The sequence below is a fragment of the Ochotona curzoniae genome, unplaced genomic scaffold (genome assembly GCF_017591425.1).
Source record: "Ochotona curzoniae isolate NIBS_2020 unplaced genomic scaffold, NIBS_Ocur_1.0 contig_3503, whole genome shotgun sequence".
Taxonomy (NCBI): domain Eukaryota; kingdom Metazoa; phylum Chordata; class Mammalia; order Lagomorpha; family Ochotonidae; genus Ochotona; species Ochotona curzoniae.
The window spans coordinates 84,487-110,247 of record NW_024465887.1 but is presented as its reverse complement, the minus strand read 5'-3'; the positions used below and the strand labels follow the sequence as shown (position 1 = coordinate 110,247).

Genomic DNA, 25,761 nt, shown 5'->3' with positions numbered 1-25,761 from the left:
AGTCGAGGACGGCCCAAAGCCTTGGGACCCTGCACCTGCGTGGGAGACCCATTGGAGGCTCCTGGCTCCTGGTTCCAGATCAACTAAGTTCTGGCTGCTGCCATTTGGGGAGTGAACCAGCAGACTGAGGGTCTCCTTATGTTTCTCCTTTCAAACAAAAATTTAAAAAAAAACTTTAAAAAATGTTTTTAGTAACAAATATTTTCAAGAATGTTTAGAAGAAACTTTAAGAAACTTTTAAAAATGTATTTATTTTTATTGGAAAGGCAGATTTATAAAGAGGAGAGACAGAGATCCTCCAGCTGCTGGATCACGTGGAACTGCGTCTCCCACGCGGGTGCAGGTCCCAAGGCTTTGGCTGTCCTTGACTGCTTTCCCAGGCCGCAAGCAGGGAGCTGGATGGGAAGCGGGGCTGCCGGGATACCGAGCAGTGCCCATATGGGATCCTTGAGCATGCAAGGCAAGGATTTAGCCACTAGGCTATTGCACCGGGCCCTTCGAGAAAACTTTCATAATTGAAAGAAATATCTAAAGGAAAATGATAGGGGCTGGAGCAATGGCTCAACCTGCTAATCTTCCACTTCCAAGCTCCGGCATCCCACTTGGGCGCCAGTTCATGCCCCAGCTGCCGTGCTTCCCATCCAACTCCCTGAATGTTTCCTGGGAAAGCTGCGCAGGAGGTCCAAGTGTTTGGGACCCTGCATCATGCTGGAGACTTGGAAGAAGCTCCTGGTTCCTGGCTTCAGATTGGTTCAGCTGTGGCTGTTGCGGCCATTTGAGAAGTGAACCAGTGGATGGAATTTTATTCCGTGTCTCCTCCTTTTGGTAAGTCTGCCTTTCCAATGAAAAGAATTCATTAAAAAAAAAAAAAAAGGAACATGGTAACTATTATCTTGATTTTCAATAGCATAGAATGAAAAATGTTATATATTCATTGACCTTATGCAAAATTGCATTTGTGATATTATCTGTATGTGGTTGTATTTTTCACTTTTATTGCTATATCCCATTATATATTCCGTAGGTTTCCAGTTTGGGACTATTTACAATTCAGAGAATTACCGCTGACAGTGCAATCCCATGAGCGTCCACCAGGTGGAGACAAAGCCCTTCTCAGTGCAAGAGTCTCTGGAAAAATGACGTTTGTGTCTGCACTATGTCCAATTTATGTAATGTAGCAAGCAGGGCAGAATTGTGGGAAAACGAGTAAAGTTATCTTTTGTGCTGTTGCTTGCCAACCAAAGAAATTCTTGTCACTTCTCGGGAAAATCCAGGAATGAATTTTAAAAATATCATGTGGCTGAAAATATGCCATTCACCCAATTACCTGAAATATTCTCAACTTTTTCTTGAGTCGTTTTTGATAAACCATCTATAAGAAGAGGGTAAGGATTTTCATATACTACAGAGTGGGATATTTTAAAAGAAGGTCACTCCAAGTATTTGTGCAGATAGAAATCACCAGCACAAGAAAATTAAGATACATTGCTCACAGGCCTGATTAAAACAAGAAACGTGCAGATGGAATTGTGTGGTTTAGATTTACTCTTATTTTACGCTGAAGTCTGAAGAACTCGATTGGCAGTTTCCGTTTTTCTTTCTGCCTCTCTCTATCCCCTCCCGGCAGGTGGCCCGCAGTGAGCCCCTCTCCGTCTTGGGCCTTCCGGGGGCTCTGAGGGCAGTGTTTGCACAACACCACAGCCCTCCCAGGTTCCGGGTGGCGGCAGCTGTCGCAGGTGGGCAGAAAGGACCAGTTGGTGACCCTGAGCCAACCGCCTAAGACCACAACAGTTTTAGGCCAAATATTTCCCAGCTGTTTGTCTTTTACTTAAATAGCATTTTAAGCGCAGACACCAACACTGCTTAAAAAGGTTATTCAGAGAGTGAGGGATACAAACCAGCAGGACTAAGCAGCAGAAAGAAAAAGGGTAAGGGAGAGACAGAGGTTGATACTTTTTATTCTTTTCAGGATTTATTTGCTTTTATTGCAAAGTCAGATATACAGATAGGAGGCGAGACAGAAAGACCTTCCTTCCGCTGATTTCCCCTAAGTGACCGCAATGGCCTGAGCTGCGCCAATCCGAAGCCAGGAGCCAGAAGCTCTTCCAGGTCTCGCTCGTGAGCGAAGGAGCCTTCCTGGACTGCTTTCCCAGGCCACAACAGGGAGCTGGATGGGAAGTGGAGCTGCCGGGACCAGAACTGGCGCCCATATGGGATCCCGGGCGTGCTCAAGGCGAGGACTTTAGCCGCTAGGCCACGGCGCCGGGTCCGATACTTTTTGTGCTTAAGGGAGAGAGGTTGCTACAGTTGGTTTAGAGTCGCCCCGCAGGAAGCAAGGGAGAGCCGTGCAGAGGGGGAAGTGCAGGAAGTCCGGCTGGGGCCTGCAGGATGAGCCCCTCCTGGCTTGGAGGGCGTGGCCGGGAGCGACCCTCCTCGTCCTCCTGCAGCCCAGGTCATGGCGGGTACGTGCCGGACGACGCGCAGGGCGGAAAGCGCTGCACAGGTGGGGCAAGTGCGGCCTCCAGACTGCCCACCCCAAGCCGGCTGCCCGCGCCAGCCCCACCGAGTGTCCGGCAGGTGGGTCGGGCCTGACCGGTGCTCCAGGGTGGGGGGCCTGGCCGGTGCTCCAGGGCAGCCGGTGCTCCAGGGCGGCAGGGTGGGGGGGGCCTGGCCGGGGCTCCAGGGCGGCCGGGGGCAGCACACTCCGGGGGGAGGCTGGGTGCACCTCCGCACGGCCGGGGTGCCGGGACCACGCACCTGGCGGAGGAGGGAGGTCCGAGGGGCCCACCCCGACCTCGTGCCGACCTGGCGCTCCCCGCGCCCCTGTGCGCGTCGGCGAGGCCACGGCGGAGCGCACGCAAGCGTCTTTTCTTCCTGTGTATTTACTTTTTTTTTCTTTTGACAACTATGAAAGGGCTTTTAAAAAGTTTGTGGGAGAAATGCACTGAGGAGGTACTGTCTCTTTTCCACGGGTATTTTAAAGCGCCGGGCCTGCTCGCTCACGCTCTCCGCTTGAGCTGAGGACACGGGGATGGGCAGAGCCGGACATGGGTCCCTGTGGTCTCTGTCTAGAGCGGACTGGCACGGAGCAGACACAGAACATTCTCGAACGTCGCTCTAGGATGGCGAAGGGGCGGCCGTGGCGCGCTTTCTCGGTGTGCAGGGGAAACCGGCTGGTCACCCGCGCTACAAAGCTAGCTCTCATTTGTTCTTCCTCTTTGTCTTACTAGTTGTTTAAGTGAGCACAGCCACGGCTTGCCTGTTTGAGCTCCCACTATTTCCAAAACTCACCTCTTCTTTCCTCATTGCTTAAAAACTGTCACTTATTTTAAACTCTTAGGGATGACTCTTAGTTTGACGCTTCTCTCCGTCCCTAGCCCTGTCTGTAGCAGCTGCAGACAGCTTTGCCCCAAGACCCAGACCTGTGTCGCTTCCTTGCCTAAAGCTTTTCCAGTTCCGTCCTGTCTTGTGTTAAACTAACTCCCAGTTTCAGCTTTGCTGTTTTCCTTGTCCCTGTCAGCTTTACAAGAACTTGGGGGGAGTCCCTGGAGCACCCTCAGGTGGTTAATGACTGAGCCCCGTGGACTCCCCTCCCGCCTGCGTCCTTGCCAGAATCCCTTCTTCTGTCCCACGGCCTCCCCTGTCCTCAGCGTGACGCTGTGTCCCCACGATGGCATCCGGCCTCCCCTGTCCTCAGCGTGACGCTGTGTCCCCACGATGGCATTCTGCATCGTATGTGGGTACCCCTCATTGCCCGCCTTTCTGAAGGTGCATGTCAAAAAGCGGGTGTTGCTGCGTGTCCAGGTTTCCACATGAATTTTAGAGTTTTTTTTTTCTGTATCTGAGAATATCATTGGTACTTTGGAATTGCATTGAATTTGTAAATTTCTGTAAGTAGTGTGGGCATTTTGATCATACAAATTATTCCTATCTACGAACATGGAAGATTCTTCCACTTTTTTGTGTATCTCCTTGTATTTTTTTCTTTTTAAAAAATATTTATTTATTTTTATTAGAAAGGTAGATTTACAGAAAGGAGGAGAAACAGAAAGGAAGATCTTCTGTCTGCTGGCCACAAAGGCCAGAGCTGATCTGATCTGAAGCCAGGAGCCAGGAGTCTCTTATAGGTCTCCCACGCGGGTGCAGGGTCCCAAAGCTTTGGGCTGTGCTCGACTGCTTTCCCAGGCCACAAACAGGGAGCTGGATGGGAAGCGGGGCTGTCTGGATTAGAATCAGCACGCATATGGGATCCTGGCACGTTCAAGGCGAGGACTTTAGCTGCAAGGCTACTGCGCTGGGCCCTCTGCTTCTATTTCTTTCTTTAATGTTTTATGTTTTTGATTATATAGATCTTCCACCTTCATGGTTGAATTTATTCCCAGGTATTTAATCTTTTCTTTTCTTTTTTTTTTAGCTGTTGTGAATGGAGGTGATCTTGTAAGATCTTTCTCAATAATGGCATGATGTGTGTATACAAAGGCTATTGATTTTTGTGTCTTGATTTCTTATCCCACGTCTTTATCAAATGCTTATTAGTTTCCACAGTGTCTTGGTGGAGTGGTTGGATCCCCTAAATACAGAATCATGTCCTCTAAAAACAGGGGTAATCTCACTTCCTCCTTTGCGATGTGGATCCTTTGGTTTGTTTCTCTTGCCTAATGCTTCTGGCTGAAACTTCCAGAACTGTATTGATTAACACTGGTGACTGCGACCATCCTTGTCTGGTTGCAAATCTTAGTGGAAATGATTTCCAGTGTTTCCCATTCAGTGTGATGCTGGTGGTGGGTTTGTCATATCCTGCCTTCAGTATGCTAATGAGTGTCCCCCTGCACCCACTTGGCTTAAGGCTTTTGTCATGAAGATACTGCATTTCATCAAGTACTTTCTGCGTCCTTTGAGATAATCATGTAGTTTTTATTCTTCTTTTTTGCTTAGTGCTTTTAACTTTCAGCCATTCAGTTATCACCTTTATAATTCTTACCCAAACTGCTTTTTAAAATTAATTGATTTGGAAAAGAAACTACTGTAAATGAAAAATAAGAGTCACTTGCCATAAATGGAAAGTAGCAATGGAAATAAGTAGAATGATGTAATGTTATTAAAAAAATAGAGAAAATATGAGAAAAAGACATAATAATACATTTAACTGATGTATACGAATACATGCCTGAGATGCTAGATGAATGAAGCCACTGTTAATCAAAGCATGATAGAAGCAATTTTCTTGCTTATTTTGGATAATTGTGAAGATTCGTCAATGGCAAAATTCATTTTTTGGGTGGAGAATAATAATGGGTCTTGAGTTCTCTGTATTGACAGTCAAACTGGCTCAGAGTTAAACACTTTGTGAGAAGGGATTGGATGGTAACAACAGTTTTCTCTTGTTTTTGTCAGTCTATTCCTTACCATAATAATTTTCCATGTTCATGGAAAATTTCCAGACACAGACCAGAAATGTAGAAAGAATAATGTGAAAAATGTACACACACATATATCTCACCATCTAGCCAACATGGCTCTCCAGAAAGCAGAACCAATGGGAGAGACACAGGAAGATGCATTACAGGAACTTGTTTATGTGAATATGGAGGCTAAGAGGCTCTGTGACATGCTGTGTGCAGGTGCAGAAGCAGGATTCCTGATAGTGCAGTTAGGCTAAGTCTAATGATGTGAGAATGAGCATCTGATGTTGTAATTCTTACTCTGGAGCCAGATGCCTCAAAACCAGACGTGGACAGGGTGCAGAGTACTTGTCTAAGGGCTGAAGTGGGATGGCCTGAGAATCAGGTGCCCCAGGGCAGGAGAAAATGAATGTTCCATCTCAAAAAGGCAGAGCAGCACCTGATTCTTCTTTTTTTTAATTATTTTTTTAAATTTTATTTTGACAATCTTTACATAGTTAATTTGGATAAAAAGGTTCAAGGGCTACAGGAAAGTGGGTCACATTATTAATTCCATATTGTTTCCTTCATGTATCTGAGGTAAAGGGGGATATTAAGGGAGAAGCCCCACCCAGTTTCCCACCCACACCAAGTCCCGTATGTAGGGCATGCTCTGAGATACTCGTTCACGTGGTTTCAATAGTTTACCAGTTATGAATTGCTGCCAGTCTCGCCACTCCAAACATGATGAGGTTGGTGAAGAATCCACTGATTGACATAGTCCATCATAGAGTCTCCATTTGCCCCGTATTTTGCTGCCAACATATAGCTGAGGTGGTTGATTGACTTGTTCCATCTTCTGTCCTTTCATGGTTAGGGGTTCTGAGTCCGGCAGTTCCACTGGGGAGATCCCCAAAGAAACCTTGTCTGAGGTGTTCCCAGACCAGATTCTTTAAAAAAAAAAAAAGATTTATTTTTATTGAAAAGGCGGATATACAGAAGGAGAGACAGAGAGGAAGATTTTCCGTCCGATGATTCACTCCCCAGGCGACCACAACGGCTGGAGCTGAGCCAGTCCGAAGCCAGGAGCCTCTTCCAGGTCTCCCACGCAGGTGCAGGGTCCCAAAGCTTTGGGCCGTCCTCCACTGCTTTCCCGGGCCACAGGCAGGGAGCTGGATGGGAAGTGGAGCAGTCAGGACACAAATCAGTGCCTATATGGGATCCCAGCACATGTAAGCTGGGGGTTTAGCTTCTGAGCCACCACACCAGCCCCATCATAGTCTTTCATAGGCTCATGTTTTTTTCCTTATAACAATTTATTTCAGAATAATTTTAAATGTATATAATAAAATTTGTGAGGTAGTGATAGAGTTTTTATATACCTTTCATCCCACTCCCCTAAGAACATCTTATGTTAGTAAATTTGTCACAATATACGGACCATTCCCCAGCTCTCCCTGTTGTGTTTAATCTGAACTTCTTGTATATCTTACTCCTTCCAATCTCTAGTAATCAGTATTCTATGTTAAGATTGAGCTTTTTTTTTGTTTTGTTTTAATTTTTACTCCGATGTATAAGGAAGAATATGCAGAATTGTCTTTCTCTGGCTCACTTCATTCCATATTATGTCCTTCAGTGTCATCCATTTTGCTGCAAACAACAGGACTTCATTTTCCATTCTGGCTGCATGGTATATTTTCTTTATTCATTCATCTGATGTTGGACACCTTGGTTGATTTCCTATTGTGGCTGCTGTGACCCATATTGTTGTCAACATGGCAAAGCTGTCATCTCTTTGATATCCTATTAGTGTGTTAGCTAGACCATAACGTATCTCCATGTCCTGTTTTTAACAAAATCTCTCTTAATGTCTCCTTTTTAATTTTAAATATTTCTCTTTGTTAGTCTGACTAAAGGTTGGTTCATTTTGTTTATATCCTTTTAAATGAGTTTTTCAGTTTGTTGATCTTTTGTACTTTTTCATTTTCATTTATTTGTTCTGTAGTTATTATTTTTGCCTCGTTCTTATTTTAGGTTTGGTTTCTTCTTCTTCCTCTTCTTTTTTTTTTTTTTTTTTTCTAGTTCTTGAGGTAGACCAATAGCTTTTTTTGTTGAAGTTACTTGTACTTTTCACTGTAGGCACTTACTGGTATAAACTTCCCTCTTAGTACTACTTCTGCTGTACCCCTTGGGTTTTTATGTGTTGTATTTTCATGTTCATTTGTTTTAAGAAAGATTTCCTTTTTAATTTCTTCAGTAAAATCGCTGGCAACCAGGAGCAGCTTGTAGAGTTTCCACGTATTTAAATTTTCTTTTGTTGTTCTTGTTGACTTCTAGTTTTATTCTTTGTGATGTGAAGATCTATGGAAGGTTTAAATCTTCTTCAGTTTATGAAACTTGATTTGCGGTCTAATTTTGTGATAGGGTGCAGCTGGCTGGCTAATGGCACCCCAAGGCAGTACTAGGTTTCCAGCGATGGATAAACACAGCTATCTGCTTCTGTACCTGATTGGCCTGGTATGCAAGTTGATTGATTAGTAATAGGTACCACCTGAGTTGACTCAAAATGCCCAGCTGCTTTGGCTTAATGAGAGCTTAAAAACCCCTAGCTCTGGCTGGGTGGTGCAGTTGTTCCTGCGATGTGGCTTGGAGCTGCGGTTGCCAAGCTTAGTCCATGAAGACTCCTCCTCACATCCTGCACTTGTGTCCGTTGGTGCTCTCGCCAAGATTTTGGAGGCCCCAGCCAGAGTTAAGTCTCTGGTGAGAGCTTAGCAGTGGCCGTCCTTTGTTCTGGAATCTGGCTTGGCAATCTGGGGAGGTCACCATGAAGTGACTTGATAAGGTCCCTCAGCGTATCCAGCTTCCTGACTCACGGGCTTCGTGCTGAGTTTTCGGAGGAGGAGTCATTCCTGGTTATAGGTGAGTTTATATCCCACCACTTGTTTCTATTCGGAGTACTCATCTGGGACTCTGAGGAGGCTGGGCACAGCATAACTTGTTGAGTTGGGTTCTATACACAATGTAATTATGAGCCGTCGGGCTTGGGTCCCCAGGTTTCTGGGTTTCCATCAGGTTTGATTCTCAGGTGTTTGAGTTCCTCTCAGTTTTGTGTTGTAGCAGCCGCTAGTGAGAGTGGCAGGCACCGGTGTTTGGAAATTTGTTGTTCTAAGGATGTTCTGTTCTGTCTCATTTGAGCTTCATTTTTGTCTGAACATGGGGCAAAGCACAGTCTATCAAGTTTTTGGTTTCCTGTTAGGTTTCTGGATCGAGTGTGGCAACCACTCGTCTGTTGTGATGTCTGTCTATATTGTTAAAACTGTGTTTAAATAGGTCCAGTGCTGCGACAATTGGTAATCAGAGCTCTATTCTAACAGTTCCCTGGGGTGTAGTTTGCAAGTTTGAGTTTAAAGAATTTTCTGTTCCAGAAAACTAAAGGTAGATGTGCTTAAGAGGTGGTGTTCTACAGTAGCATTGTTTGGTCATCGTGTCCCTTGAAACTGAATGAGGAATGGTCTTGTAATAGATCTTGGTTTTATGCCACTCCTTTCTAGCTAGTGTTGCTTTAGGAAAATTTCAGAGTGTGTCATTGTTTGCTGGGTCAGGAGATGTTAAATGTACAAACTGGCAGATAAACAAGGAAAATATTTCTAATCGTGAAAGCAAATACTCCCAGCCTCTTAAATATTTAACAAACTGTTAAATATACTGAATGTGTTTCTAATGTGTTGCTAAACTGTGCAAATACTGTGCTAAGATTATTTTAAATTATAAACTGACTTCCTAGCTAGGTGCAGGATCAAGGAATTTGGCAGATGGAATGTCTTTGGGTTGCATGTAAAATATTTGCAGAAAATTTGAGTGACTATCTGAATTACTTGAAGTCTAAGTTGAAATTGTAAAACGATGCTGTCAAGTTCTTATTGTTTTTGAAAGAGCCAAGTTTTAAAAGATGCTTTGAGTAAGGTCTCCTGGCATATTTGGGAGGTTTGGTTACTCTGACATTAAGATGGGCCCCTGGGCATCTCAAAAGGAGAAGAAAATACGAAAGTCAGATATTTCTTTTCCCCTCTGGTTAAAAAAAAACGAATTTGGTTATTTGGATTGTATGCAAAATATTGCCAAGATGTAAAATTAAGCTATATAATTCTTGTGATACAAACGTGCTTAATATGTTGGGGAAATTTCATGGTTCTGTGTTACTATCAATCATGGTTGCTAAAAGGGACAAAAGTTTGAAAGCACCTGAGGGATTTTTCAAAACTGCCATGTGACTCCTTTCCAATTCAAAGAGTTTAACTATTTCTGTTGTCAGGATTTTGAGATTGTTTTAACAGGATGGGGTTGAAAATATTAGAGTGCTTGTCTTCAATAGTCCCTCAGGTTACAGTAAAATAGCAATTCTCAGGAAGCCCTACAATTTCAAAGGATTAAGTGTCACTTTTTAATACTTCATCTGCAACTGTTCTGAGTGAAGAAAGTGGGCCCCAAACCCGTGCTGAAATAGAGGCACAGGGAATTATCAGTCAAGTAGTTACACGGGTACCAAACAATGGAAGCCTGTTTCTTATGAGGCCTGAGGGTTTAAGACTGTAGTGAGTACACCTGGAGCGTACTGCAGACAGCAATCTGGCTTTGCACAATGACGTTCTCCAGCATTGCAACTTAATGTCTGCCTTGGATTGGCATTTTGTCTCTGGGAGTTTGTTAAGTCTGTGATTGTCGTGTGACTGTTTGTATAAAGTACACGTAAACTATAGTACACTGTTTATAAAGTTGTATGTTGTCTTCAACTTCACGTAGCATATTCATTTCCTCACACCTGCAACCAACATAGCACTGGGTTTTCAATCATGTGCAAGTTAACAGACCAATGCATATGGCTACAATAGATGCAAGCATTGAAAATCTTTGTAGCTTTGGACTAGCTACCGTTCTATTCAGGGGAACTCATCCTTCCTGAAGTTGTAGTTCTGGTCTTATGAACTGGTGCTTCCTTGGCAACTAAACTTGTTCAGCAGAATGATCTAGATGTTGGCATGAGCTAGCCACAGTTGATCAACCTTTGAGACACTTGGGAAGCAGGCCTAAGCCTGTCCTATGGTTAAAGATACAAACTTGATTTGTTTATGTTGACTTTGAGCTTTGTGTCCATTGCCTGCCAGAATTATACAGAATGTGATTCCTAGTAAGGTAATGTTGGCCTAGTACTCTCAGGTGTTAACCCATGTCTATAGAACAGATGACAAAAAGTATCAGGTGAGGTTAGCGTAAGGCCTATTCCTTCTAAAACCACTTTGATGCTATGTGTCTTAAAAGGGTATCTGACACTGACTCCTTGTCAGATGTTTCCCTCCAAAAAATCAGACTGGATCAATAACCTGGTCAAATTAAACCTGGCAACAAGGGAGAAATTGAACATGAACATGATTTATTAGCTCTGATTTTTTGGGAAATGAATCTTCATTGCAAGGAGGGCATGAAAATCAAGATGGAGTCACTGGTGTCAATCCTAAGCCAAATTGATGAAAGCTGACAGGTTCTGAAGGGAGGGTCTTTATGTGTGATTGTTGAAATGTACCCTCTAGAGGGTCCCCACTTAAAAACAGATGACTTAATGCTAGAATCTGTATATGGCAGCCTCAATGAGGTATTGAGGAAGATCTTTAATCTCTTTATCTGAGAAATAAGGATTAAGGCTAGGCAAATTGACTGAATCTTATTACAAGATCGTAACATTGTTACCTGAAGCTTGCTGATTTATCTGAGAACAGCTATTTGTGAGTTACTTGGGAGATGGAATAGGTCACGTTTAGATAGTCCACCACAGTGCACACAGATCACTGTGCATTGTCACTCTAAAGGGCAGATCACTGGCTCAATTCTTCCTCCTTGGAAGATACTAATTAAGTCACACCTTGCTTCCAGATCCCTTTGGGGAGTCTGTATGTGACTGTCAGTCCAGACTAACGGCAACCACCATACTAACTCAGTAGCCAAGGAGGTGAAGCTAACACCAGTGGGGCCTTCCGAAGTAATGGTTACAGCCTCCTCTGGCAGTCCTGTCCGACAAGGCCAGGTGGTTAAAATTACAGTAGGCTACTCAGGTCCCAATAGGCCTGTCCAGGTGGTGCAGCAGATGTATCAGCTGTGGCTCTCCCAGCCTGTGGTGGACACTGACATAACTGCCACTCTTACACACAGAGATGTCATAGGTTAAGAAAACTGTGGACCCAAGCATCTGCTTGGAAAGGACCTTACCCAGTGACCTTGAGCACTCTACAGCTGTGAAGGTGGCAGGAATCACCCCCTAGGTTCACCATTCCCAGTTAAAGAAGGTCACATCTAAAGCAGAAGAAAAATGGACTGTTCAACACACTGGAGATCCCTTAAAGACTGTTCTGTCAACATCTTTACCCTGTATGAGTGGGAGCTCTGGGATGCAGATATTAGAAATTTAACTACCAGTACCCCAGCCAGTGTTCATAAAACATCCTGATCTGATCGCTCATTGGTCTAAGTCAGTGTGGGATGTGGGAATACATGAGGAAATAAGTTCAGGTATGCATGGGGAGAACCTGCTATGAGGCTTCTGAATCAACAAAAGTCAGTTAAGTTCTCTGTAGTCCCCCACCCCATTGGGCCTATTGTAAGACTTCCAAACTCCTTGCGGAATATTGCTGGTGCACTTGAATCCTAAACTTCCTTATTTGGAAATCAAGGTACCAATCATATAGTGATCCCCTGGATATGAGAAAGAATCACCAATTTGACTCAAGTTGTAGAACACTGTGGAGAATGTGGTAGGGTACAGCTGATAATAGCACCCTAAGTCTGTACTAGATTTTGAGTATGGATACACAGTTACCTGCTTCTGTACCTGATTAGCCTAAGTTGTAAGCCAATTGATACGTAATACATACCACCTGAGTTGATTCAAAATCCCTGGCTGCTGTGTGTTAAGAGCTTGAAAACACCTGGCTTTGATCATGCAGTACAGTGGCTCCTGGAGTGTAGCAGAGACTGCCATCGCCAAGCTTGGTCAATAGACTTCTTCTCACATCCTACACTTGAGTGTGGTGTGGTTTCTCTTGCTCTGTGCATTAATAAATGGTATACTCTAGAAATTGTTCCATATGCTGCTGATAATGTGTATTCTGTGGCTTTTCGGTGAAATAATGTAAATGTCAGGTTCATTTGATCAATAGTTACAGCTCAACTTTGTCATCTTGACGGAAAATAGATTCATGTCTATTGGTGACAGGCAGTTGGAATCCCCCAACTATTGTGTAATTTGTCTTTATCTTTAGTTTAACATTTGATATATGTATATTTGTGTCCAAAATCTTCATGCTGAATTGATCCTCTTATCAACATATGATGTCCTTCTGTCTCAAAGTTTGCCTGATAAATGTGTATATGCTCCTGCTTGATTTTGGTTTTCATTTATATATTTTCGTCCAACCCTTCACTTTCAGTGTATGCATATGTTACCTTTGAAGCCCATATGTAGCCATGGCAAGGTTGTGGCTTTTTCTGCTTAGTCCTTCTGGGAAAGATGGACCTGGGAACAAGTGGTGGATGACCAACATGGGAAAATCTTCAAATGGAAATTTGATGGTTTGTTTCAGGGGAGTCTAAAGAAAAAAAAAACAAAAAAAAACTTGTTAAATCACCTATGACCATTTGCTGTTGATTAAGTGGCAGGTGAGAACATTGAGTATGACAACCTCATAAGTGGAAGAACGAAATAAAGAAAGGGTCATTGTGACTGGGAAAGTCCACAAAGGAGATGTGAGCTGCAGAACAGAAATAGCACTCCTATTAATAGAGTGATAGGAAACAAACCCGAGGGAAGGGATCCTGGCTGTGCTGTGCAGGTTCTTATCAGGGAAGGGCTGTTTGGAGGACAAACACTTGCATTTTAACCTGGAAGGGAAATTGCACAATCATGCAAGACTCTAGCCATTGTCTGCCTTGCCTGTTGGCTGTGGCTATGCCTCATTTCCAACTTGGGAAGTGTTAGGAAAGTGGAACAGAAAAATGGAACACCAATTATTGAAAGAGGTGCAGTCAGAGATGGGGAGCGAACCAATAGCCAAATTGAAACGATGAGAGAAATTCCAAATGGGTGGGCACTTGACTGGGCATAGACAGAGTGACTATTTGGCAGAGGCCCAGATTTAAGCAGACAGGGTTTTAACAGTTTGGGATCTTGAGGTATTCCTAAGAGTGGAAGAATTCCACAAAAATGCAGGACCAGTTAGGGACAGCACCAGCTTTTTCTGAGCATTTCATTCTTGGTGGGTGTTACTCCCTGAGGGCAAGGAAATATAAAAACTGGGGATAGGGCAATTAGACTGGCGTTTTGAACAGCAGTGTAAGGACCCAGGCCAGCAGGAGGTTCTGTCATCTCAAGGGCATAAGGCACACATTTGTGTGCTTGCTCTATTTTAGGAGGAATTAAACCCAAGAAAGGGCTCAGAACCACGGTAGAGGAGGAGTTCAGATAGGATTTTCTAGAGAAGACCATTGGGAAAACAAAATTTTATCTAGAACCAGAGAAACATATTTGTTTGAATTATTCCACAGAAACTTAATGATTGTTTAGGAAGCATATTTCTAATGTGATACAAAGCAGATGCAGATTGGGAGGAAGACTTTCTTCCCTAAAAACTAAAGCTTAGGGCTGCAATTCCTTGTCAAATCTCACTTCTCCTTATGTCCTTGAACATCTTCTCTAAGGACCATGTTTCATCAAATTGAAATGGAGAGATGATGGTACTTAACTCTCAGAGCCTTTGTGCACATTAAAGGAGATCCCATATGTGAAGCACTTACAGCATGGAAGCACTTGGCAAGCGCGGACTCTGAACAGGGGACCTTGGCTTTTAACTGTAGCTGTAGACAATGCCTGGCCCCACCACCAGATGTCAGTACGTTTAAATCTCAAACTCTTCCTCTGAAGTTAATTCAACAAATACTTAATGAGCAACTAGTGAAGATACTTCTGGTTAATGCTACAATACTGAGTTGGTTAATCTTGATTTTTTTTTTTTTTCCCTGAGAGTTCATGGCCAGTGTCCTGTGGTATTGCTTAATTGTCTTGCCTTGTTTTTCATTTTGAACTCATTTCAGTATTTTCAGATACTCAGATATCATATGTACTCTGCAGTTGACCACTTCCTTTTCTTGCACCTTTGCTGGTCCAACTCTGTTACCAACCTTGCTCTGGCAGGCAGTTGAGATGGAGACTCCTGGTCTCCCGATGAGGCTAAGTGAAGATAAGTGCAAATTACGAGAAATCTGTTCTCAAGAGCTGAGTCTGCGTAAACATACTTGTGGGAGAATGCCTGGATGAACACTGTTTAATTGTTTCTGCTGAGGCCTACACACAGTTACCTCTATCAGCAGCCACATAAAATTGTTTCCGAATCATCCACTCAAATTTCCAAAGAGACAGAGAACCCAAAGTGCTGTTTGGCCAAAAGCATTCAGATAAAATAGTTTAATAGTGAAGTGTCTAGATTCACAAAATGGGACATATTAAAAACTAGAAGTTGCACTGAGTCAAATGATGTCCCAAGCTTGATTCTATTCCTCTGATTTAGGCAGTTTTTAGAGGGGTAACAGATTTGGGTGGGACCTGTACGGTAACTTAGCTAAGCCTCTTGCCTGTGGTGCCAGTGTCCTATATAGGCACCGACTATGGGATATAGCAATAAAAGTGAAAAATACAACCACATACAGATAATATCACAAATGCAATTTTGCATAAGGTCAATGAATATATAACATTTTTCATTCTATACTATTGAAAATCAAGATAATAGTTACCATGTTCCTTTTTTTTTTTTTTAATGAATTCTTTTCATTGGAAAGGCGGACTTACCAAAAGGAGGAGACACGGAATAAATTTCCATCCACTGGCTCACTTCTCAAATGGCCGCAACAGCCACAGCTGAACCAATCTGAAGCCAGGAACCAGGAGCTTCTTCCAAGTCTCCAGCATGATGCAGGGTCCCAAACACTTGGACTTCCTGCGCAGCTTTCCCAGGAAACATTCAGGGAGTTGGATGGGAAGCACGGCAGCTGGGACATGAACTGGCGCCCAAGTGGGATGCCGGAGCTTGGAAGTGGAAGATTAGCAGGTTGAGCCATTGCTCCAGCCCCTATCATTTTCCTTTAGATATTTCTTTCAATTATGAAAGTTTTCTCCAAGGGCCCGGTGCAATAGCCTAGTGGCTAAATCCTTGCCTTGCATACTCAAGGATCCCATATGGGCACTGCTCGGTATCCCGGCAGCCCCGCTTCCCATCCAGCTCCCTGCTTGCGGCCTGGGAAAGCAGTCAAGGACAGCCAAAGCCTTGGGACCTGCACCCGCATGGGAGACGCAGTTCCACGTGATCCAGCAGCTGGAGGATCTTTGTCTCTCCTCTTTATAAATCTGCCTTTCCAATAAAAATAAATACATTTTTTAAAGTTTCTTCTAAACATTCTTGAAAATATTTGTTTTTAAAAACATTTTTTAAGGATTTTTTTAAAAAAATTTTGTTTGAAAGGAGAAACACAAGGAGACCCTCAGTCTGCTGGTTCACTCCCCAAATGGCAGCAGTCAGAACTTAGTTGATCTGGAGCCAGGAGCCAGGAGCCTCCAATGGGTCTCCCACGCAGGTGCAGGGTCCCAAGGCTTCGTGCCGTCCTCGACTGCTTTCCCAGGCCACAGGCAGGGAGCTGGATGGGAAGCAGGGCTGCTGGGATTAGAACCGGCACCCATATGGGATCCCGGTTTATGTGAGACAGAGACTTTAGCTGCTAGGCTACGGCGCTGGACCCTGCTGCCCTGCTTCCCATCCAGCTCCCTGCCTGTGGTCTGGGAAAGCAGTGTACGATGGCTCAGGTGTCTGGAACGCTGCTCCCTATGCGGGAGACCCAGAGGAGGCTCCTGACACCTGGCTGCGGCCATCCGAGGTGTAAGCCAGTGAAGGGCTCTAGAACTCTTTCAAATAAGTACAGAAATTTAATAAGAGAAGCAGCAGAGGGAGCAGGAAAACATGGAACAAACTTAGTTTATAGCAACTTTTTTTTTTAAAAAAAAAGGTATGCCACTGTTTGAGATTTTCACTTACTTTTGCTAGTTTTTCTAGCTTTAGCTATCCTGGTCTCTATGAAATAGTAATTCATTATATATGCTAACAATGCAAAGTACATGATAAAATGCACCCAAATGGACAATTTGCTTAATAGCCGCGTGGAGAACGTACAAAAATGCAAGTATAGAACAATCCTTCTCCTCTGGTCTCTTCGTGGCTTTCAGTCCCATTTCCCAAGCCCGCCCCGAGGCAGCGCCTTCGTCCCGGCATCATCAGCTTTGGCCTCACGTCACTCATCTCACTGCTTTTCCTCCGTCGGTCGCTTTCTGGAAACATCTGTTCACGTCCTCCCTGGTAGCCACGGAGCTGTGCTCTCGGCAGCTCTAAGTTTCTTATCTGTGCTCACACACGTCAAGCGTGCGTAACAGCAATTTGGTGAAAAGCTGATAGATTCAGTGACGATCCCACGAGGTGAGTTGGAAACCCCTGTTGCCTGGTGGCACCGGCCGTGCCGTGCTGCGCTGCGTTGCCCGTGTGCCTGCGGCAGATGCTAACACGGCTACCGGCGACCGAGTTACAGCCAGTGACTGCCCCTGGCTCTTGCCTGTATTAAACCAAAACAGAAAAGGCAGCGCGCGGTGCTGTCCCTGCAGCCGCTTCAGACGTCCTGTGCAGCTCTGCCCGATGGCGCCGAGAGGCCCAGAGACAGACCCGTACCATCCAGCTTAAGTAAACCTACATTTTCCCCAAAAGGGAATTCTAATGACTTATGACATTGTAAGAATGCGTGCCTCTGTTGACGCGTCTGTATCAAGTCCTTCATCCAATAAACATTTTACAAGTATGTCCGTCTAGCTGGTAGTTGTAAATAGCGTGTCTGCTCGCAAATTTCCTCTTTGTTTTTTGACCAGTTTCACAGCCGTGTTTGCAGCTGTAATTCTGTGCGGATCTATCCTGACAATGGCCAAGCTTCTAGATCCACCGTTTCCTCAGAAGTTGAAAATTTTGGATCACTGTTTCTTCAAGTATTGTTTTTTTCTTCCTGTTCTACTTTTCCTTTTATCACTTGGGATCTCCAATTACACAAAGGACACGGCGGCTCTGTTTTCATTTCGTTCTTCCATCTTTTCTGGTCTGAATTTCATGTTTAACGTCTGAATGATAGACTTATTTGAAAGGCAGAGTCACCAAGAGGGAGAGAGCCTCCACGTGCGGGCTCACTCCCAATCGGTTGCATTAGCCAGGGCTGAGCCTTGCCAAAGCCAGGATCTGGGGTTCATGCTGCTTTCCCACGGGGTGGCAGCGGCCCAAGCACTCAGGCCCTCTCCCACTGCCTTCCGTGTGAATTTGCAGGCCGCTGGGTCCAAAGTGGGGCAGCAGGGGTTCAAGTCAGCTCGCATGAGCTTCTAGCACTACAAGGAGGAAATAATTTGCATACATGGTTTTGGCAAACAGAAGATCTGCACACACCTATTCCCTTAATCCTAATTATAAATCAGCTAGGTAAAGATCGGGTTACAGAGGACAGGAGTGTGGCGTAACAGATTAAGCAGCTACCTCCGAGGGAGGCATCCCACGTGGGTACCAGCTCTAACACACTTGTTGCTGAGCCCAAGTACAAAGCGGGTTAGTCAGGCGGGAGGTGCAGCTGCAGTCCCAGGCTCCTGCGGCCGCCGGGGGAGCGACGGAGATGAAGGGTCTCCACTGCCCTCTCCTCTCTCCCCGACTCTGCCCTTCAAATAAAATTAGTACATCTTCTTTTTGTTTTTTTAAAGTCAGTTGCACAGTCTAGCAGACACTATTAAATATGAGAAACTGAATAATCAGCCTATGACATCATGTGCAGAAAAACACATGAGAATGACAGCGTCTTTGCTAGGATCTTCACTGCTCCAAAGTGGAAATATAGGCTACTTGGAAAGAAACTGGTTTTTGTCATTTTTGTTTTTTAAGATTTTTAAAATTTTTATTGGAAAGGCAGAACAGAGAACTTCGGTCCACTGGTTTCACTCCCTAAGTGACCACAATGGCCAGAGCTGCACCAATCCAAAGCCAGGAGCCAGGAGCTTCTTCCGGGTCTCCCACACGGGTGCAGGGTCCCAAGGCTTTGGGCCATCCTCGACTGCTTTCCCAGGCCACAAGCAGGGAGCTGGATGGGAAGCAGGGCTGCTGGGATTAGAACCAGCTCCCGTATGGGATCCCAGCACATGCAAAGCGAGGATTTAGCTACTGAGCCACAGCATCAGGCCCAAGAAACTGTTTTTGAAAAGGTTTAAAAAGCAGACAAACTGTTTTCTTTATTGCATTAAAATAACACTATATATAAAACAATAAAATAACACTATATATAAAACAATAATCTCTATACAGAGGTATTTAAAAAACCAATACAGTTATCTTTATAAAGTAGGGCTGAGCATTACAATGAGCTCCTCCATTACAATGAGCTCCTCCATGAACCATTCATTTCTCCATTTTTGTTCGAAGTCTTCGCTTTCGAATCTGGTGGTCACTCTCCTTCAATCCTTGGTCCATTAAAATCTGAAATCAGTAATTTCACAGTCTCAGCAAACGTAAGTGAAAAACAAAAAAAAAGCTAGTTTAAAACAGATGATAAGCTCATCCACTTAATTAATAACATAAACAAGCATTTTTTTGTCCTCAGACACCAGAGGCAAACCATTTCCTATAAAAATGCATGCCTAAAAAAGTAATCGATTTAGTAAAATATCTAGCTGCACAATTCTAAAATTAAAAAATAACCTACAATCTGTATTAAATTCCAGACATGGATAGTTTGAAACAATTACCAGAAAGTTGGAGGCAATTGCCTCAAATCATTTTTTTTAAGATTTATTTTTATTATTTTTTACTGGAAAGGCAGATATACAGAGAGGAGAGACAGAGAGGAAGATCTTCCGTCCGATGATTCACTCCCCAAGTGAGCGCAATGGCCCATACTATGCCGATCCAAAGCCAGGAGCCTCTTCCGGGTCTCCCACACGGGTGCAGGGTCCCAAGGCTTTGGGCCGTCTTCGACTGCTTTCCCAGGCCACAGGCAGGGAGCTGGAAGGGAAGTGGGGCCGCCGGGATAGAACCGGCGCCCATATGGGATCCCGGGCGTGCAAGGCGAGGACCTTAACCACTGCGCCACCGCACCGGGCCCGTCTCAAATCATTTTTAAGAAATGGATCTTCCACCGTGGCAATGAGTATGTAACTTACAAAGTACAGTATTCTGCCACTAAGAAATAACTCTCAGCCAAGAACTGAAATTACATACTAATCGCACAGACGGTAACTAGCAGGACAGCCCCAATGTCCTAAGTGACTCTAACTCTGTGTCTTCAAGCATCAATCTAACATCTGGCAGTTCCTGCAGAAAAAAACAAACAAAAAGTCTCTCTTCACCTTTCCTCGGAAATCTCTTCGCACAACCAACTGTGCAGTAAGCAGCCTCAAACAATAAACTCCAATACGCGTGCAAGCATTCATTAGTGCTGAGTAAATAACTCAAAAGCAGACAGTGCCACCTGACACTATCCTTATAAAAGGATAAACATAACCCAAATACTGTCCAACTATTTCAAAAATAATTTTTATCTAATCAACCACAATTAAGTATCCTTTTTAAAAATTGCATTCTCACTAAATTTTTGGCATTTGCAGATTCATTACTTTGTAATCTCTCCACCTCATAGGAAGACCTACATGAAAAATAAACTCAAACATCTCAATGCTCAGCTGAACTAAGAAAAAAGTAAATTTGCCTCATGTATTATCCACCAGGAACTACTATTCCACTTAAACCCAACACTGTGAATTTCATTAGTAGGGATAGCCTCTACTTCTAAAAGATATCAACGCTAGATTAAAAATGACTACACAAACGTGATGCTAAAATCAATGTTTTTTTGTAAACAGAAATTAAATGGTTATTCAAGCTATATTAATACCACCAGAGAAATCTCAGGATGGGTGGCCTAACAGATAGCTTTGTTACATCAATATTAGGCTTCTTAGGTGAAAGAACAGTCATGGAAATTATGAGGAAAATTTCTCATTCTTAGAAAATAAATACCATCATAGTTAGTTTTAAGGTATAATTTTGTATAGGTTTTTACCTACAAGCAAAAGAATCTTTACTTACATATTTATAATATGACAACAATTGGGGACCCAACTACTCATTATACTAGCATTTTTATAGGCTTAAAATTTTTCAAAACATAAACTTGAGATACAAAAAATGTCAACGTATGATTGAAAAAATGGGAGAGGAAACCTTAAGAACTATTAACTCTGTATGCCAATAAATATATACCATTAAAACATTTTTAAAGTTATTTATAAAAATTGCTAATGAACTTCAAATTGGAAAGTCAGATATACAGAGAGGAGGAGAGACAGAGAGGAAGATCTTCCATCTGATGATTCACAATGGCCAATGCTATGCGGATCCGAAGCCAGAAGCCAGGAATTTCTTCCGGGTGTCCCACGCGGGTGCAGGATCCCAAAGCTTTGGGCCATGCTCAACTGTTTTCCCAGGTCACAAGCAGGGAGCTGGATGGGAAGTGGAGCTGCCGGGATTAGAACCGGCACCCATATGGGATCCTGGTGCATTCAAGGTGAGGACTTTAGCCACTAGGCCACGCTGCCAGGCCCCAATCAATAAGTTTTTAATACCTACCTTGTTCTCCTTGCAGTTAAGTAAAGTCTTATCTTCCACAGTTCTATCCAAATCTTCATCACTAAGTTCCATTTCTTTATTTTGAGTTTCTTCACCTTCTTCTAGATCCTCAGCCAAATCTTCATCTTCTACCAAATCTTCAAGATTATTTTCCCATGAAACAGTGGCTCTTTTTACATTTAACATTTTATTATCTGAATTATTATCTACTGATATGTCTTCAGAAGACTTGGAAGTTACACCAGCTCTCTCTCGAGAGGAATTTAAAGCATCAGGAACATAAACCTGTTAAGATACCCAATGTAACTTTTAGAATAGCAGCCAGTTGTGCATATACTAAAATTGAGATGTCAAGAAAGTAGTTACAGGATGTGGTTAAGAACTTGCATTTTCTAACATATTGGTCACTCAATACCTTATTAATTAACGTGAAAAAAAAAAGAAAGAAAAGGCAGGGCCTGCCACAAAAAATTAATCTTGTAAATTAGATCAAATATCTAATTGAGTGTTAAAAGATTAAACAAACAAACATACAAAAGTTTTTGATAAACCATCTATAAGAAGAGGGTAAGGATTTTCATATACTACAGAGTGGGATATTTTAAAAGAAGGTCACTCCAAGTATTTGTGCAGATAGAAATCACCAGCACAAGAAAATTAAGATACATTGCTCACAGGCCTGATTAAAACAAGAAACGTGCAGATGGAATTGTGTGGTTTAGATTTACTCTTATTTTACGCTGAAGTCTGAAGAACTCGATTGGCAGTTTCCGTTTTTCTTTCTGCCTCTCTCTATCCCCTCCCGGCAGGTGGCCCGCAGTGAGCCCCTCTCCGTCTTGGGCCTTCCGGGGGCTCTGAGGGCAGTGTTTGCACAACACCACAGCCCTCCCAGGTTCCGGGTGGCGGCAGCTGTCGCAGGTGGGCAGAAAGGACCAGTTGGTGACCCTGAGCCAACCGCCTAAGACCACAACAGTTTTAGGCCAAATATTTCCCAGCTGTTTGTCTTTTACTTAAATAGCATTTTAAGCGCAGACACCAACACTGCTCAAAAAGTGTATTCAGAGAGTGAGGGATACATGTCCCGTCTAGCAGGACAGTCAACGGGGGTCGCAACCACTTAGGAGAGATTGGGGGACAAGAGACACGAAGAATGGACAGCAAGACAGGATGTCTGATCAAGCTGTCAGTTTATTGATTTTAGTTGAGGGTTTTTATATTCTTCAGTAACTAAGGCTCAGGGAGGAAAGGAGAAGCTAGGACGCAAGCCATGGTCTCCAGACCAATTGTTCTTGAGCAGTCACCATATCCACAATAGTAACCAGCATATCAACAATAGCATAGGTAATCAGTAACAAGATGTCGGCAGGTACAGCATAAATCACATTCTAAAACAGTTGCTACAAACAATTGAAGCTAAGCGTGTGATTAGTTTCATAACTTCTTTCTCAAGCATCTAGCCAGCCAGGGATTTTCCACTGGCCCATAGTTCTATATTCAAAATGGCTTCAGTGTGGCTATAGTACACGGCTCCTGACATCTCCCCCTCTTTTCTATATATCAATGAAAGCGGCGAAAAGAAAAAGGTTCCTTGAGGCAAGATAAGCACTGCCTGTCTTAGGCTCATTCTGAGGGACCCTCAGCTCTTACCCGTCTCTGGGCAGCCCTGCCAGTCACCAGGGCTCCCTGTCTTAGGTTGGCGGGGTATCAGAAAGATGCCCGTCATTGGCTAAATGCTTACCCAGGAAAAGCCATGCCTCATTATATTAGATGAGCCTCTTTGAAGACTGGAGCCGCATGGCACGATGTGGGGGGTTATCACTTGGGGAGCCTGAGCCATTGCAGCAATGTCAAGGTTTTTAAGGCCATAACCTTGCTGCATTTATTGAACATGCAAGCTGCCAGCTTAATGCCATTTAGAATAACTTTCCCCGACATGGGTAGAACTCAGGTCTCATTTACTTTAATTATACTGGTGGCTAATTGACTGGTGAGATTTAGGAAGGCGTTAGACCATTGTCCCCAGAGGTATTGATTGGTTTTTATCACTCTCGCCAAAATATTGTGAACTCATACTGGGGTGATACATATATGATGGTATATTGGGGAACAGCTGGCTGGTGAGATTCAAGAAGACATACTTAACAATGTACAAGTATTGTTGAAAATACTAACATTCCAGAATCACATAGTGCTAAGATGTTACATGTATACAAAACAGTTTTATCAGGAACCAGAGACTCTAACTGCCTATCATCCCATCTGACTCCTACATTTTCAAACAGAAATGAACCCCAATTGTTTTTAGGGAGAAGGGGCGTTGTCATCCGCTCTTAGCTACTTCCTGCTGAGAAGGGGGCGCCGTTTGGTAACAGCAGCTGTAGGGGGTCCATCTTGTGGTTCCTGATAGAAGGCAGAAGTCATCAGGTGTTTGATGTACATCCTGGCACTTGAAAAGTTTCTCTGTGTTGAAGTCTAAATAGCAAAACATAACATAGTTATAACTCTTCCTAGCCTAGCATATTGTGAGTTCAGTTAGCAGTTTGAATATTTGAACCTCAGAACTTAGATGTAAAACAATTGTTAGGTTTCAACTTTTGTCAGAGTGAACATTAATCTAAGACTATGGACTAGATTTGTGTCTGTCTAAATTAACTTCTTTAAGTCTCAAATTTTGGAACATACCCAATAAGCTTAATGGAACACATGAAACTTCTGAGCTGCATAAAACTGGTAACCTAGATTAATCAGAAGGCACAGTAACAATGCAAGGATTAGCATACAGCATCAGGATATAAGCCCATCACAGGACAGGTAAATGCAAACTGACTTCTTAGGGCAAAAGAGTTAAATATTCAGACATAACCAAAACTGAGATGATAAATCTTTATACTAAAATACAGCAAGGTGTACTATTAATTTTACTATGACTCTGAACATACAGATCCTGCATTGGAAGACAGTGTACACAGTGACTAGTGGATTTAACAAATTAGCACTCTTATGTGTGACGTCAGTGATAACCTGAGGTTCCAGACAAATGGTGTTTAGGCTGTGGAAGCCTCTTGAATCCACAACAACCCCATTAGACAAGACCACACACAAAGTGGAAGTTCTCTCCTCCATTGAGAGAAGAGCACAACTGTCCTTGATGGCTGCTTCTTTGCACTGGGGTGTGGACCACTGAGGTCCTTCAGGGAGGGACACTCTTAGCAGTAGTGTCCTGGCATTCCACACTTGATATGCTTGTTCTTTTGCTGGCTCTCCTGTCAGACCAGAATGCCTTTTGGGCTGATTCTGAGGCCACTGAGTGCTACTCAAAATTGTCAGTCTATGAGTCTGCTGTAGGAGCTGCTTCCCATGTTGGAGCATTTTAACATTCTCTGAGATCTGAGTTATCATTAAACACTTACATACATATACCCATATATTTTCCATTTAACTTATGTGGATTTGGGCTCCCATGGCCAGTCTTCAAACTGTACCCTAGCAGTAAATGCATTTGAAATCATGTTAAACTATTGAGCTGAACAGATCTTGTAGATCCTGAGAAAACAATAATGGACATGACTCTCTAAGAGCCTAATTATGCATCTATACATTATTTTCAAAAAGGATTTAGCTTAACAATTCTCATTCATAAACATGCACATACATATTAGGTAACACACATATAACAACAGCTTTTAAGAGCTACTTGAGAATTCTCTTAAGTGTGTTAAAGTTACCAATGTTTTAGAATTATTATTATTATTATTATTATTATTGCTCTTAGTATTACAATTAAACTTTAGCTTTAATGGATACAATAGGTCTGCTGGAATCCTAGAATACAAAGTCTCTATGTTTGGCGCTGATATGACCTGTTGGATTTTACACACTCTTGTACTTTTTAGATCTATCCTTCCCAGCAGGATTGATTCTAGTCCTGGCTCCCCACTAGCAAGGTTTCCCAATGTCTTTTCTGCAATTCCCCCTGCCCCCTCAAATTTTTATTATTTTATTTATTTACTTATTTATTAGAAATCCCAGAACCAGAAGAGTTAAGTCTATTAATTATGCTAAGAGGCCTTAAAGTATTTGATCAAAGATTTCTCATTATAATAACCACCCATTTAATCAGACTGATTCAAACAGCAACAGATCAGAATTTTTTTTTTTCACTTATAAATGATCACCCAAACATTTTAAACACAGTTTTTTTTTTAAATCATGAGAATTTAACAAAGACAATATACAGAACGCAAGGGATTACCTAACTGAAAGGCAAAATGTATATTTCCTTAGTCAATCACCTAAATGGAAATATAACCTTAAATACAGGAATTACTGTATAAAATTATCTCATAACTTTTTCAGAACTTTAACAAATTCAAAAGTTGGAATAAGAATAGAGCTTACTGAAGCTGGATAGAGAATTGACAAATTCACCAATTAAACAGAGACTACCTAAGGTTCAATGCTTCAATTTTTTTTTTTTTAACAGTTTTCAAAATTGGAGATATTTTTATCTTTAGATATTTACTAGCATTTCTGTGTATGCACACTTTAAAAACTTTTTGAACACAGGTATCATTTCTAACGTCAGCTCGTATTAGGTATTA

General features: G+C 42.8%; 1 protein-coding gene across 1 annotated transcript in view; it reads right to left on the bottom strand.

Moving 5' to 3' along the window:
* The window catches only part of LOC121157008 (kinesin-like protein KIF20B), a 108,382-nt gene extending 87,077 nt beyond the window's left edge, over positions 1-21,305 (bottom strand). Inside the window, exon 1 of the mRNA XM_040980960.1 lies at positions 21,161-21,305. Coding sequence (XP_040836894.1) covers positions 21,161-21,219 — 59 coding nt within the window. The 5' untranslated portion in view covers positions 21,220-21,305. The remainder of the gene's footprint in view (positions 1-21,160) is intronic.
* Positions 21,306-25,761: the final 4,456 nt, after the last annotated feature.